Raw genomic sequence first — 15,196 nt, 5'->3', positions numbered from 1 at the left:
CCAACATATACATTTTTTGTAAAATTATATGCACGTATATATACATATCTATAATATATTATTTCCATAGAGTCGATAATATAGAAAACATTTCGACAAGAGTCGGTAATATAGAAATTGAATTAACGATAACTGATAAAAAACAATGTCTAATTGTCATTATTGGATAATGCAGTCTAACTGAAACTACTCGAATGATAACTCCAAAAATTACACGATATGAACATATTTAACTATTGTTTTGCTTGAAATATAAACCGTATAAAGTGGCGTTAGTGAATCCACCTCGGTACATCGGTTAAGAAAGATCCTGAAACTGCCAGTCATTCGATAATTTGAACTCGTACTCTTGTGATTTTCTCATTTATTAACGTTATAGAAAATCATTTAAAAAAGAAAATATAAAATGGGAGCTGTTCGTATAATTGAAAATGAAAGTCAATTTTACCACGAAATGTCTACAATGGGTACAAAATTGGTAATTGTAGACTTTACAGCTACGTGGTAAGTTCTTTAAAGGTTATGATATCTTATTAACTGCACGTATAAATATTGAATTTCTTTGCTAATACTTCAATACCTTAATTGTCATAATGCAATTATCCACGCGTATATTATAAATTAATATTTAAATGAAATTTTAATAAGATTTCTTATTTTATTCGTAGCCAGAAAATTTGTGGCATTTGCAATTGTTTTAACTTTTATCGAAAGATCGAGAATATTAAAAAAATGAGCATAAATTCTTTTCTCTTTGCATAAGTATCATATAAACTTAGATTAATGTTATTATCCATAGGTGTGGACCATGCCAAAGAATTGCACCAATATTTGAGCAATTCTCTTTAAAATATCCTAATGCGATATTTCTTAAAGTAGATGTAGATAAATGTGCAGAAGTTGCAGCCATCCAAGGTGTCAGTGTAATGCCTACTTTTATTTTCTATCGCAACCGAACAAAATTGGGTTTTTGCCAAGGAGCAGATCCAGCTGGACTTGAATCAAAAATACAACAATATTATGGCAATGGTGATACTGAAGATTCTGAGGGTTCAGTTACTGGACATGTACGGAATAATAATAATGCCTATTATCGTATTTTTGGAATAATATTTCTTACTGCAATTCTCTTATATTGGAATAAGTATCAACAATAACTATAAGGAAATTATCATAACTTTCTTTTAATAAATTTTAACATTATCTTAATGAAAAAAGAAGAATTGTCGAACTGTCTGTTAATAACTCTCAAACAAGTATTGTTTTGATAAGTGCAAGTGTTCATAATTTTATACTCTTCCATGAATGTTATGTCCAGTTAAAGATTGAATATATAGCCCTACCTATTAATTACAATGAAAAATTAATATTTTTATGTTTATCTTTTTTTATTTTTTATATAAAACAGATGATTTTATAATAATGATAAATTGTACGAATTTCTCTCTATGTAATTAATAGAAATTTCATGAAAGTAAATTTAAGTATACAGCATTAATATAATAAAACTTCATTTGAAATAACACTATACCAAATAATTTTTAATTCTTATGCAATCCCTTTAGACAATTGGTAAAAGTTGTTTGCTTTACAGATGGATCTAAACACGTTTATTGCAAAAACACAATGTGAATGTTTAAATGAATCGGATGACCACAACTTCGTGCAATGCTTAACAACTGATGATGGATATCTAGAGAGTGATTGCGATGAACAATTAATATTATCCATTACTTTTACCCAAGCTGTCAAAGTACATTCCCTAAAAATCAAAGCACCGTCAGATTCAGGACCAAAAAGTATTAAACTCTTTATCAATCAACCTAGAACCATAGATTTTGATATGGCAGACTCCAATACTAGCGTCCAAGATCTTACGTGAGTATTTATTATATTCTATTATGTATGCATATAGATACATACATTAAATTTTTGTGCAGATTATTGCCCAAAGATATTGAAGAAGGAAATCCTGTTCCCTTGCGTTATGTGAAATTTCAAAATGTACAAAATCTTCAAATCTTTATCAAAAACAATCAAGCTGGTACTGATACTACTAGAATTGATCAATTGATTATATTTGGATCTCCAATTTCAACGACCAATATGGGTGAATTCAAAAGAGTCACTGGTAGAAAAGGAGAAAGTCATTGAAATGTTTAAAACAAGCAAAGTAAAGAGAGAAATAATTATACTCTAAATAATAATTGACCATGGCTACATAAAGATAATAAATGTTAGAACATGAATTTAAGGTTATATATTACAATTCACATGTGCTGATAAAAAAGGATTTGTGTATTGTTTTTTATATTTTGTTAATTATATATTGTTACAAACTTACGAATGAATATAAGATATCCTAATGAAATGTATAAACCTTATAACAGGATCTAGCCTAATCAAAAATTTCAAAAATTTTATCTTGCTATTTATGAAAAACATAATTGTCCTTTATAATAAAGAAATAAAACTATAACTTACATCTGCGTATGTGTGTATCTTCATTGTTTAATTTTGCTTTATTTTATTTGGCCATGGTCAGCCTATACTGAAAAAAAATGAATGCATTTATATTTATAATTTTATACAAATAAAAAAACAAACATTATTTAAAAATTATTCCATTAAATCAAATAGTTAAAAATATTTTAATTCTATATTATTTATAAGAATTAAAGATAATACTATTGATTTATTTTTTGGCATAACAATTACAATATAAAAATGTATTCTAATTTGACATGGAATATAGAAAATCTTAATGTAACTACTATATTACAAAAATGACATTAAAAAAAAAGTATAATTCTTATAAATATCTATAGACAAGTTTTATGGATTCTCCAAAATCCTCCGCATCGACAAGCACGCGTCCATCTTTGATCCCATGCTCTAATAGCAGCTGTCCTTGTCATATTTTGAACTTGAACTTTACCACCACATCTAAAAATATATACATATATTATATATACATATATTTTATATATTGTATATGTATTAAAACTGCACATATAACTTTCTACTGGGTACCTTGTACATTGTTTAACAAGAAGTGGTTGTTTTCCAAGATATAAATGTCGAATGGTGTCTACTACTTGTCCACTATGCATACAGCCTTCCACTGGATTTAATTCAGGTGTAAATAATAATTGTTCGGGTTCTATGCCATATTCCAACTAAATTTAAATTATGAAATTATTTAAATGTTAATAAGAAGAGGTGTGCGTGTGCATGTGCGTGTGTGTGAAAGAAAAAGTTTTTTTAATTACTTGTAATGGAAGGCTTTGATAAAAAAGTACTGGTGACGTTAAAGCAGTAATACTACTGCCTTGATGTAGCTGAGGTATCATTATTTGATTTGGTAGCAGACAACAATCATCTGAAATAAGAAAGAACACTGACAGAATGTTGTTAATTCAAACTTATTTATATCTGTTAAATCAATATTATTTACTTGTTTATATGTGTGTGATTATTATTATTAAATTAATATTTTTAAATGGTTTTGTAAATCATAGCTTTGAATCAAGATTTGCTTATAAGAAATTCAAAATATATATATATACACATGTATATATCATTTGGAATTACTTGATTATTTACTTTATTATATTCTTTGTATGCTTATCTATTTTAAATAATTATAATAAATTTAATCTCAATTATAAAACTAAAAATAAAAATCTACAAATAAATAAGTCTACATTTTACATATCTCTATTCTTTTTTAAAACCATCTTCCTCTGGAGATGTAATTTCAGTTATAGGTATTGGATTATTTTCATTCATTTTAACTATACAAATATCTACAGATTCTTTTTTGCAATCAGGTTCTAAAGTTTTATTAATTTCTATAAATACTTCAGTTTTCTCGTTTTTCGGACTTTCTACATCTGCAATAAAGTAATTCAACTCTCTCTCAACTTTTTCATCGTCTTTATTATCTTTATCAAAATCATCTTTTTTACTATTTTTATCAGCAGAATTATTCTTTCTACTACCAATAGAATCTATCATTGATGCTATTGTATTTTCTGGAAAAAACCGTGAATGTCTCTTGCTGAAATCTTCTTGTCTATTTTCTTTATTTTTCTCTGCTTTTTCTGCCTCTCTTATCATATCAATAAAAAATAAATCTCTTGGAGACATTGGTGTCTTTGGTGATATAATATTTTTATCTTCTTCTGATGGAGTGACCGTTACTAATTTCAAATAATCCTTTATAGAATTTCTATTAACATTAGTCTCTTGTATATCCTCTATTTGTAATTCTTTATCATCATCTTTTTCTTGCAATTTTTCTGTAGTTACTACATTAACATTTTCAATGCTTTTTGACAATTTTCTATGAATTGATAAAGGTGGAAGATCATTTTTTCTTTTTGAATCTTTTTGGATTGCATCGCCAATTGCTTTGGAATTATTGATACTTTTCTTATCATAATCTTTTGATGATAAATCAAAATCCATTATTGTTTTATCATTGTTTTTATCCTTAGCTACCACTGATTGAATATTTTCTCCTAATGAATCTGAAGGATAATTTGTGCTGTCTGATCCATATGATCTTTTTTTTATATTAACATTCTGTTTACCTTTTATATATTTCCAAATACTTATTAAAAATATCATAATAAAAATCCAAATTATTAATGCTACTATCCAAAATATAATGGGCCAGAATGTAGGCCAACCGCGAGCAATGAAAGATGAGTAACATAGTGCCCATGTCAATGGGCATATGATAAACCAAAATCCCACAAAAGTGCAACATGTAATAATTAAAAAAGTTGATACTCCAAATGGCTTAAAACATAAATGAGAACTTTTTGATCCATTTTCTTGTGATATAATTTTTTTTTCATTTAAAGCCAATGAATTTTTATGTTTAAAAGCAAGTTTGTTAGTCATTATGTTTCATTCAATTATAAATATGTATTTCTTGAAGTTTTTTTTGTATGCAATTCTTTATGAATTAAAAAATTTAATTACTAGTTCACAAATACACCACACTGTTTTAACAATTATACAGAAACCCTATTTCTAACAGATATTTACACAGTGATGTTACAGTTGATATTATACTTGAATTTAGGAGCACTAAGTCAAGGAACTATCCTTCAAACCATATCTAAATAAGCCAAAGGAAGTGGTGTTTTTATCTTACTTCCTACAGCCTAACATATATTTGATAAGAAATAAAGCAAAAATTCGCGCGTGCGTGCGCGCGTGTGTGTGTGCGTGTGTGCAATATTTTCTAAACTATGGCATAATTTTCAAGATATCTAATATACTTAATTCAATTTCTTTATATAATTAAAATTATTTACATTTAAAAAATCATTTACACAAAAGAAAACTTACCTATTAAACTATCATCTATTTGTTGTTGTGTTTCACCATTAGGTTGAACAAGTTTGGATAATAATCGAAATAATAATGCCAACACATCAAGATTATCAGCACTACGTAGAAAAACAGGCAAACATGATGGACGAAGTAGACCCCAAATCCGTATAATAACGAGAAGTTCTCTTACTGTATTAAGTGCCTTATGATCTTTGAGTAATTCATACTATATAAAAACACATCATAAAATTATACTGTATAAAAGAACTTTTAAAGTAAATAATAAGAGTAGATAATATTGTAGATACTAACACCACCACTTTTCATTTGCATTCGTTGCTCGGGAAGTCGAGCTAGAAGATTTAATGCTAAATCTGCAACCCATTGAATCAATTGTTGTAATGACTGCAATGTACTTGGTTCAACTGTAAATTCCTTTGGATCAAGATGTAAAAGTACCTGAAATAACAGAATATATCTTATTAATTTATATATTATAAAAATGTTATGAATTTAATATATAACAAAAAATACTTTGTCGACATCGCTAATAGGTTCTGTAATAACTGCTGCCAAACTTTCAGCAGGTCCCTTGTCATGAGATATTAAATCCGACGGCCTTAATAATGATTTAAAAGCAGTTGCCACTGAATGTATCATAAGTAAAGAGGATAAATCAGCAGCTCTATTTTGACCTGATACTAACATTCTGTAAACAAATATTGATAACTAATTTTTTGTTTGTATTATCATAAGATACTATAGGATTATTATTTTTTATTATTTAATATATACCTGTACAAAGATGTTTTGATGCAGAGAAATTGCACATAAAGATATTGTTGTATAGGTTGCGTTTGTCTCGTATAAGATGCGTCTAATCGCTCGCACAATGTCTCTATCATTGAGGCTCTTAAACACAAAAGTACATCCAACCAATCTAAACCAGTAACTAAGCAATATTCGAGCAATGTACAAGCATAACCTAATGTTAATGATGGTCCTACAAACATATATTTTACAATAAAAATTATTCTCGTATAATATACTTCAGAAAAATTGGATTTTTAAAAGATAAATATATAAAAACAAACCTCCATCAGGTAAAAGTTTGTATAAATACAAACTACCATAAGTATCACATGCTAAGAGAACACATCCAAGCCATGAAATATCCATATGAGCTAAAGATATGGAACTTTTAAAATATTTATTACTAGGTTCATCTTGTCTCCATGCCATATTTAATGATGAATATGATACTTCTTTCAAACAATCTCGATTAAGACAATGAATTGAAGAATCTGCTAAAGCTACTATAACATAACTTGGTGGAGGTAAAGTTGTAACAATAGGCAATTTTGTTGTAGTTATTGCTGTAACTGGTGATTGACAACGATATTGTGACTGATGTTGCCAAACCTAGAAAAATCATTTTTTACTTTAATTCGTATTTTTTCTTAGATATTCATAATCATTGAAATAAATTTACATATCTACGTACCACCGTTTTAAATGGTTCCAAAGACTTTGGTTGAAATAATTTATGAACAGGTTGTGACTTCTCCCTTAATTCCCAAACTTCTACAAAACCACCATTTTCACTATTTGCAGCAACTACTAAGGAATCTGCATCTTCCCTTACTACAAACTTAAGATGTGTAACATTTGTACCTAAAGATATGATATTATTAGTCAATTAATGTACAAATTGGCAAATATTTTAATATTTTAAGCTTACAAGTGTTATCTTTCGGAGCTCCATCTTGTAAAAAAAAACTTGGTAATGCTTGCGACGTAATCGTACACTTTTCATCAGTTTTGCGTACTAATACTCTATAACATCTAACTGGTAAACAAATACTACCACTACTCACAGCCACCAAAAAATGTCCATCTACGAGAACATACATTTTCTACACATAGTAAGAATATATCAATAACTTAACACTGTCAGAAAAAAATACAAAGGAGTATACATACTTTTTCCATAGCAAAGATCAACAGATGTTATCCTATGCCTAGTACTACCTAAGCTTTCGGTAGAGGAACATATAGGATTTTGAAAGTCTTTTGTAATCATTACAGCACCGACCATTCCTGTTGTCGAAACTACTAATACACCTTCAGCTGCTCTACCTCCAAATTGTCTTACCGAAGGAGCGAAGGGTAAATGATTGAACTTTTCACTGTAATGAATACTATCTTTCTTTTCAGCTACTAAACCAGTCTGTAAAAATATAATTATAAAAAAAATAAAAATATAAAATAAATGTATGAAATTACTTTCTAATCAATTTATATTATTTATTATTTCTCAAACCTTTTTTCCATTGTGAAACCAAGCTGCACCTAATATGTGTTCACCAACAAAACAAGTACAACCTATTAACATCCAATCGTTCAGAACATGATCTTTGAACATCCATAATTGAACATTTCCAGCCGAGTCAGCTACTACAAGTTTATCACCTGGTAAATCCCATTCTAATGCTGTAATTGAATGTTTACTGGAAAGTACTCTAAAAAACATTTAAAGTGAAAACATAAAACGTAATATTTATCACTTGATATATCTTGATTTATTGAACTTACTTATGAACATGCCAAGGCATATTCAAATCAACAACATAAACATGAGAACCCCATGTTTTACCATTATTGTCTTCTAATTCCGTAACTGTCGTAAACGCGGCGATATTACGACAAGATAATGTGCATAATGATTGTCCATCATAAAGACTAAAAATTAAAATTAGATAAAAATAATAATCTGCACATTATTTTCTTTTCAAGAATATATTTAACAGTTAATAATTGATCGATAAAATGTACCTCTCTTGATTTGAAAATGATTTTGAGTAAGCTTTTCTATTGACAGTATAAAGCAAATCCATTTTCTAATGATGTTCCTAGATATGTTTCGAATACGTAATTATTTATTTACTGTATGTCTAAACAATCGGAGATTAGAACAGTATATATATTATTGTGAAACAAATTAAATTGCATAATTATTTTTAACTAAATAGTTAATACAATACGCACTAAAAAATAATATAAACGCGTACATCCAGCGATGTGTCACGTTAACTCCATAATGCGCGTAATGCCACCTGCTTGTGTATCGACCATTGAACATATATTATGAAAGAGCGGATCGTAATCATAACTTATTTCAAATAATGTTTAATTTCTGTTATACTTTATATATATATATATATATATATATATATATAATTTATATATATATATATATATGTATATATTACGTTCTGTCTATCCGTAAGAATTTCTTTCGCAACGCTTTATTTTTATCATTAGTCAAAGCATAATATATTACAAGTCTAAAAATTAAAATATGACAAATTTAAACGCATAATTTTTAATAAATGAATCACCAAAGATTGAAATATATATTATATATAAGAATAAAATATATTTATATATATATAAATTGATAATTATATTTATATAATATAAATTATACGTATTAAATGATGAAGATTTTGAGAGAGAGAGAAAGAGAGAGAGAGAAAATCGGGGTTTATCGTTGTTTTCAACTCTCGAAAAATCTCGATCGAGGAATTGATAGCTTCGTTTCATCCCCCCCACTTATCATCTTTTTTCATCGTTTACATCGAAAAGTAAAAAGTAAAATTCACAGAATAGTCGTACAAAAGAAAGAAAAATACACCATTCACATCGAATCATTGCAAGTGAATTTGAAACTGTACGGAAATTTAGTCTACAGACACTCATTTCCGTTATTCTCACATCATCAAATGAAGCCATGATCTTTTTCAGTTTATTTGATATTGCACGGTTTCATATGTGTCTATCATCCTTTCGTAATTAAATTTATGCTTCTCGTTAATCTGTTTCTATCGTTTACGTCAACCATATAAATTTTAGTGTATTCTATTATTTCGCCTCCTGAAGAAACAGATAATCGGAAATGATCTCTCTTCAGTCACATAATCAGGTTTGTATTTTTGATTCGAACGATATGGTTTTTTATTTACTATTTCGTTTTTTCTTGTTTTCATTGTATTCTATAGAAAAAAACAGCGTAAAAAATTAACATTGAATGTTCAAAATGTTTACTTTTTTTCAATGTCGTTATACGTATATTACATTATAACCTAACTTATAAAAAATTGTCTTTAAGATACTACAAAATATTTATGTTTTTTATTGGGCTAAAGAGTTATTTTATAGTATTATTATGTTTATAGGAATTCTCAATTATTATAGCAAACAATAAAGATTGAATAAAAGAAATTTATTATTTTAAAAATCACTTTGTATACTATTTTACTTAAACGGAATGTACATACAAATTCTATAATATTTAGTATATATCTAAATAAGATTAATGTGACATATATATTCTTTAATAAATAATTTATATAGGTGCTGTACCATCTGACACAATTAACATCAAGCATTAATCCTAGATCTATATCATTTGTAGTAAAGGATGACAAAAAAAGCAAACCTATTCATAAGAATGAAGATCTTTGCCAGGACAGTTTCTCCGAGGTAATTTTTTAAAGATATTAATTTATTATAGTTTTTATATCCTTCAAGCTGATGATTTCAGCCTTATTAATATCAGAATATTATTTTTTTCTAACCTTTTATATATTTATAGGTAGCAAAAAATTGTATAGATCTGCCAATTCTCAAATTAAATGTCCACAATATAGCAAATATATGCGGAACAAAGAAAGATAATGCATGGCTTATATTGGATAGTATTTTTCTTAGAACGTCTAGGAAATCTTTAAAAATAAATTCTAAATGGAATGCATCTTATATATCTGGAACAAATTTTACTGAAAATAAACAAAATTTTCCATGTTCACAACTTACAGAATCTATAATCTTACCTGCAATATATTTATCATCTAAACAACAGTATAAACTATTTCATAATTTATGTAACAGAACATTATCAAATTATAATGTACAAGTACGTTCTTTTAAAACGGAACGTGATATAAAGGTGATATACAAAAGAAATCCTTCAGTGTTCACTAGATTGAAAGAATGGTTCGATTCATTTGGTCTAGCATCGGTATAATATCATATTACTTATATATTATTAAATATTTTATTAAAATTACTAAAAGTAAAGGTATTTACTTGATTTATTTAGGATTCTCATAAAACAACGTTTCCTAGTGAACTTAAACCACAAGATATAGAATTAATGAAAAAAATATTTGCCAATATGAATAATTCTACAGATGAAACAAAAAAGTCCAAAGTTGCGTTTGCAGAGGGATATGCTCTCGGTTTACAAGCTAAAGTGAAGAGTCGCAAAGGATGGCTAAGATTTATAAATTGGCTAGCAATAGCATTGTTGATCCTTACCATGTGCTTTCCATGTATGTATAATAGATTATACTATCTTTAATTGTTTGTAATAATATAAATTTGAAATTTATACATAGAAAGTTTAATTTTTAAAGTATAATTCCAACAAAAATGTTTAATGCAATTTATTGTATTAATTTCACACAGTTGCCAACGTTGGAAATGTATTCAGATTTTCATTCACTAATAAAAGTGAAATTGACCCAGAAGATATTCATTTTACATTCGATGATGTGAAAGGAGTGAGACATTGCAACATTATTTATAAAAAATTATTCATTCGTATTTTTTTAAATTGGTTTTACTATTTTATTCACGATTATTTCTCATTTAAATTTGTAGGTCGAAGAAGCTAAGCAAGAATTAAAAGATATAGTGGAATTTCTTAGAGATCCAGAAAGATTTACTGCATTAGGAGCAAAATTACCAAAAGGTGTGTTATTAGTAGGTCAACCTGGTACTGGAAAAACAATATTAGCTCGTGCAGTAGCTGGCGAAGCAGGAGTACCATTTTTCCATGCAGCAGGACCAGAATTTGATGAAATTTTAGTAGGGCAAGGTGCACGTAGAGTGAGAGATTTATTCAGTATGTTATTTATCCAAGAAATAGTATTTTTAAATAACAGTTGCAGTGTCCTAATAACAACGTTTTAATTTATCGTATCTTTACAGAAACAGCAAAAGAAAAAGCACCATGTGTGATTTTTATAGATGAAATTGATTCTATAGGTGCTACAAGAACACCTTCAGTTCTGCATCCATATGCAAATCAAACTATTAATCAGTTACTTTCAGAAATGGATGGGTAAATTCCTCACTACTTCTTTGTAAATGATTGTATACTTAACGTTATATTTAAATAATGTAAAATGTGACCTTGTTACTTTTTATAACTTTAGATTTCACCGAAACGAAGGAGTTATTGTGCTAGGTGCTACAAATAGACGAGATGATCTAGACAAAGCATTATTGAGACCTGGTCGTTTTGACGTAGAAGTTAATGTTCGAATACCAGATTATACGGGACGTAAGGAAATCTTAGAATTATATTTAGGAAGAATTATGACTCGTGATATTGACGTAGATTATTTAGCAAGAGGCACGACTGGTTTTACTGGAGCAGATTTAGAAAATATGGTATCTAGAATAATCTATTATTTTTCGTAATTGTAGATTATTATCTGATCTCTTATATTTTAAGATTGCATTCACCTTGCAATGAGTTTGTAAAAAATTCTCTTAGTCGCAATGCTAGTCCAATTTTGATCTTATATTTGTAACAGGTTAATCAAGCTGCTTTACAAGCGGCAATGTTTAATTCGGATTATGTAACTATGAAACATCTAGAATATGCAAAAGATAAAGTTCTTATGGGTCCAGAAGGAAAATCTAAAATTCCTGATGAAGAAACCAATCGTATTACGGCATATCATGAAGCAGGTCATGCATTAGTTGGATTATATACAAAAGATGCAGATCCACTCCATAAAGTTACGATTATTCCACGAGGACCTTCTTTAGGACATGTAATATATAAATTTTATTTTATATAATCTCGTTTTAAATGATGACGAGTAATGCACATATAATACATTATACTTTTTATATCATAGACTTCATATATTCCTGAAAAAGATAATTACCTTGTAACTAAGTCGCATCTACTAGCTAAAATGGATTGTTTGATGGGTGGACGTGCAGCCGAGGAGTTAATTTTTGGACCTGATAAAATTACAACAGGAGCAGCTTCAGATTTTGAAGTACGTAATTTGATTTATACATTCATATTGCAATTACATATGGTAATATTATTCGAATTTTGCTAAAGAGTATATATTGTTTTTATAGAATGCTACAATGATAGCAGAAACTATGGTAAAAAATTATGGAATGTCTGATAAAGTTGGAGTAAGGTTGTATGATTCAAAAAAGAATTCTGACTATGCTCCTAGTACTACAGAAATGATTGATAACGAAGTAAAAAGACTTTTACAGGTGAGTATGAACCAAAATCTTATTTTTTTCCTTTCACTGTAAATGGACTATCTTATTTATTTACTGATACATATATTGATAATATATTTTAGGAATCATATGAACGTGCTAAGAACATATTGAAAATACATTCTAAGGAACATAAACAATTGGGAGATGCTTTAATTGAATACGAAGTATTGGATTCTGATGAAATAAAAGCAATACTGAATGGAAAAAAAATTAGAACTGAAACTTCAAATAAGAAAGCAACAATTATAGATGTACCTAATAAGAATGTACCTAATACGACAAATAAGGGAATTTTAGATGTACCTAATAAGATGTAATTAGTAATATTCTAAAGTATAATTTGTTATCTAAATTGAAATGATCTACGCAATGTACCATATTATCCCGTGGATATAATTCCTATTTTCGGTTTCGTTAAATAGGTTTAAACGAATTTAAAATGGAGTTAAATTTTAAATCAATATCAAATTAATAATCACATCTGCTTATATTTCTTTTACAACGTTACAGCATCTTTTCCATGCATCTTCTGTTAGGTTCTTTTTCTTGCTTCTTTCGGTTTCTATTACGCTTAATTCATGCTGATTCTTTAGACTTTATAATTGGTAAATAAAATAAAAAATGAAGTAAAATTTAATTATTGATATATCAAAAAAGCAACTAAACTGATCTTTCCAAATATACTTTTATGAATCAATATTCTTACATATAATTACAAAAAAATATCGAACCAATTATAAGGTCAATTTTATACTTTTATTAATTACATTGCTAATAACTAATATTAATTATTGTATTACATATAATCACAGCGTATTGTGGTGCATAATGATTGATAACATAGGAAGCTGTATTATTTGAAATTTATAGCTACTTTTTTATGTTATCATAAATGTGGTGTATTCACCACTTTCAGTCTATCTACACAATAACTTGATCAGATTTAATAATGTAAGCATTAGCTTTTGTCAAGTTATTACTGTGTCTTGTATTATCTTTAATACAATAAAAGGAATGTACTTTTAGAACACTATGTCAGAGATATAAAATCAATTTTACTATAATATTTAATTTTTAATGTTACTGCACTTTGCATACACACACTTCATTCGAAGATATCTCTCTAAATAGTAATATTAATATCGAACATAATGTACTTACCTATATTTACAAACAGAAACGAATAATATTTAGGCCATACAATGTTAACATTTTATTTACCATCGTATAGATATAAATTATACAAAATTATTTATATATATATATATATATATATATATATATATATATATATATTTGTATATCTTGTATTTTGTATATTCTCCTACCTATTCTCTGACACTACAGTATATATGTGAATGTTACAGATTTATAATCTTGCCTAAGTTCTATATCTAATACACTGTCACATTGTGCAAATTATATAATTATATTGCTGGAGCCTATTCGTTCCAGAAATAGTTTAGCAGATCTTTTATAAAGATCTACTCTGATTTTTAATAAATCGTAACAAAGTTATATTTGACAAATTTTAATGTTTACCATCACACGAAAACGTAATGAGCAATTACATAACGATTTCTATATAATTCAACGTTATATTAATATTATGGAACGAAAAGACTATTTTGAGAAAATTACTTGGATTGCAATTTGTTGCAACTATGTCATTACAGTTGCTTCGTTTAAAGTACGCTGCATTCACGCATGAGCAAACATACTGTGGAATAAAATAATATAAATCTGATAGATTAAGGGCTATTTACAATAAATGTGTACACAAAATAACATATATGTAAGCACTCACACAAATATCACAGTTTACTAACTCATAGATGTGAAGATGATTAACTATAAATATTGTTAATCACCTAGTTTCTTAGGGTACAGTATAAAATTGCTCAAGTTTCTTAGAAACAGAACAAATTTTTAAAAATATTTTCGATATAAAAGGTTAAACGTCATACTATTGTTTTTTCCATTCTAAATTCTCTGATTGATTATTTGAATTTAAAATCATTAAGAAAAAGAAACGTAATCACTTGATATATAGCTTAATTAATAAAATATCAAAAAAAAAGATTTATATCGTTAATCACAATGATCTTTCACAAAAGCAGCCACTTCGCAATAATTTTGTTCATCTGTTAGATTGCAATTCATTTATTTGACAACATAAATTATTTAATGATTACGTGTAAAGGATCTCTCAAAGGAAAACAAAGATTCAATTCCGTCATTGCATCTAAGTTGACATAAAAGAAAGCAATTACGTATAAATTTATAATGAATGATTTGGTATTAGGATATGGTCCTGTTCATAAGCCACACAAGAAACTACGTATTCTTCTATCTTCTTTTTTTTGTTTTTTTTTTCGCTTTTTTTTTCATAAATAAATTCATTTCTTTCTTTCATGATATTATTACATTCAATCGATGTAACGAATAACTT

The 15,196-nt window shown here is 27.5% G+C and overlaps 4 protein-coding genes across 8 annotated transcripts; 2 read left to right on the top strand and 2 right to left on the bottom strand.

Annotated features, from left to right (window-relative positions):
* The first annotated feature begins 280 nt into the window (after positions 1-280).
* On the top strand, positions 281-5,544 carry LOC127072206 (thioredoxin-like protein 1). 2 transcript variants are annotated; one of them, XM_051012455.1, is made up of 4 exons: positions 281-504; positions 800-1,067; positions 1,595-1,878; positions 5,410-5,544. In XM_051012455.1, exons 1-4 carry the CDS (start codon positions 407-409, stop codon positions 5,426-5,428), a joined length of 669 nt encoding a protein of 222 aa, XP_050868412.1. In that variant the 5' UTR covers positions 281-406; the 3' UTR covers positions 5,429-5,544. The 2 variants fall into 2 exon arrangements, with proteins under 2 accessions (XP_050868412.1, XP_050868411.1); XM_051012454.1 differs by lacking the exon at positions 5,410-5,544 and adding an exon at positions 1,941-2,491 and having other exon boundaries at positions 283-504.
* On the bottom strand, positions 2,676-8,470 carry LOC127072197 (mediator of RNA polymerase II transcription subunit 16). Of its 4 annotated transcripts, none has more exons than XM_051012446.1 (14): positions 8,188-8,470; positions 7,948-8,094; positions 7,676-7,874; positions 7,336-7,582; positions 7,094-7,249; positions 6,857-7,026; positions 6,447-6,774; positions 6,148-6,355; positions 5,887-6,061; positions 5,665-5,811; positions 5,368-5,578; positions 3,273-3,382; positions 3,034-3,179; positions 2,676-2,946 (listed from the first exon to the last, which is right to left on the bottom strand). In XM_051012446.1, exons 1-14 carry the CDS (start codon positions 8,247-8,249, stop codon positions 2,823-2,825), a joined length of 2,430 nt encoding a protein of 809 aa, XP_050868403.1. In that variant the 5' UTR covers positions 8,250-8,470; the 3' UTR covers positions 2,676-2,822. The 4 variants fall into 4 exon arrangements, with proteins under 4 accessions (XP_050868403.1, XP_050868402.1, XP_050868401.1 ...); XM_051012445.1 differs by having other exon boundaries at positions 2,676-3,179; positions 8,188-8,264; positions 8,401-8,467; XM_051012444.1 differs by having other exon boundaries at positions 2,676-3,179; positions 8,188-8,306; positions 8,401-8,462.
* Positions 3,378-5,324, bottom strand: LOC127072202 (uncharacterized). The gene has a single exon (XM_051012450.1). The coding sequence runs from the start codon at positions 4,912-4,914 to the stop codon at positions 3,721-3,723; it is 1,194 nt and encodes a 397-aa protein (XP_050868407.1). The 5' UTR covers positions 4,915-5,324; the 3' UTR covers positions 3,378-3,720.
* Positions 8,471-8,944: 474 nt separating the features above from the next.
* Positions 8,945-14,493, top strand: LOC127072199 (ATP-dependent zinc metalloprotease YME1L). The gene is made up of 12 exons (XM_051012447.1): positions 8,945-9,337; positions 9,769-9,897; positions 10,010-10,435; positions 10,517-10,748; positions 10,885-10,979; positions 11,080-11,323; positions 11,410-11,542; positions 11,637-11,874; positions 12,021-12,263; positions 12,351-12,497; positions 12,586-12,732; positions 12,825-14,493. The coding sequence occupies exons 1-12, from the start codon at positions 9,311-9,313 to the stop codon at positions 13,059-13,061; spliced, it is 2,298 nt and encodes a 765-aa protein (XP_050868404.1). The 5' UTR covers positions 8,945-9,310; the 3' UTR covers positions 13,062-14,493.
* Positions 14,494-15,196: the final 703 nt, after the last annotated feature.

Source organism: Vespula vulgaris, chromosome 24, assembly GCF_905475345.1.
Source record: "Vespula vulgaris chromosome 24, iyVesVulg1.1, whole genome shotgun sequence".
In the NCBI taxonomy this organism is placed as follows: Eukaryota; Metazoa; Arthropoda; class Insecta; order Hymenoptera; family Vespidae; genus Vespula; species Vespula vulgaris.
The sequence above is the reverse complement of the archived record's forward strand: the minus strand, read 5'-3'. Positions and strand labels throughout refer to the sequence as shown.

Bases quoted from the DNA above. Each gene is read 5' to 3' on its own strand.
- LOC127072206 (XM_051012454.1), top strand. From the start codon at position 407: ATGGGAGCTGTTCGTATAATTGAAAATGAAAGTCAATTTTACCACGAA. The intron at 505-799 runs GTAAGTTCTTTA...TATTATCCATAG, and splicing joins GTAGACTTTACAGCTACGTG to GTGTGGACCATGCCAAAGAA. The intron at 1,068-1,594 runs GTACGGAATAAT...TTTGCTTTACAG, and splicing joins AGGGTTCAGTTACTGGACAT to ATGGATCTAAACACGTTTAT.
- LOC127072202 (XM_051012450.1), bottom strand. From the start codon at position 4,914: ATGACTAACAAACTTGCTTTTAAACATAAAAATTCATTGGCTTTAAAT.
- LOC127072197 (XM_051012443.1), bottom strand. From the start codon at position 8,249: ATGGATTTGCTTTATACTGTCAATAGAAAAGCTTACTCAAAATCATTT. The intron at 7,027-7,093 runs GTAAGCTTAAAA...TCATATCTTTAG, and splicing joins AGCTCCGAAAGATAACACTT to GTACAAATGTTACACATCTT. The intron at 5,579-5,664 runs GTTAGTATCTAC...GTTTTTATATAG, and splicing joins TGCAAATGAAAAGTGGTGGT to TATGAATTACTCAAAGATCA.
- LOC127072199 (XM_051012447.1), top strand. From the start codon at position 9,311: ATGATCTCTCTTCAGTCACATAATCAG. The intron at 11,875-12,020 runs GTATCTAGAATA...TATTTGTAACAG, and splicing joins GAGCAGATTTAGAAAATATG to GTTAATCAAGCTGCTTTACA. The intron at 12,498-12,585 runs GTACGTAATTTG...TTGTTTTTATAG, and splicing joins GAGCAGCTTCAGATTTTGAA to AATGCTACAATGATAGCAGA.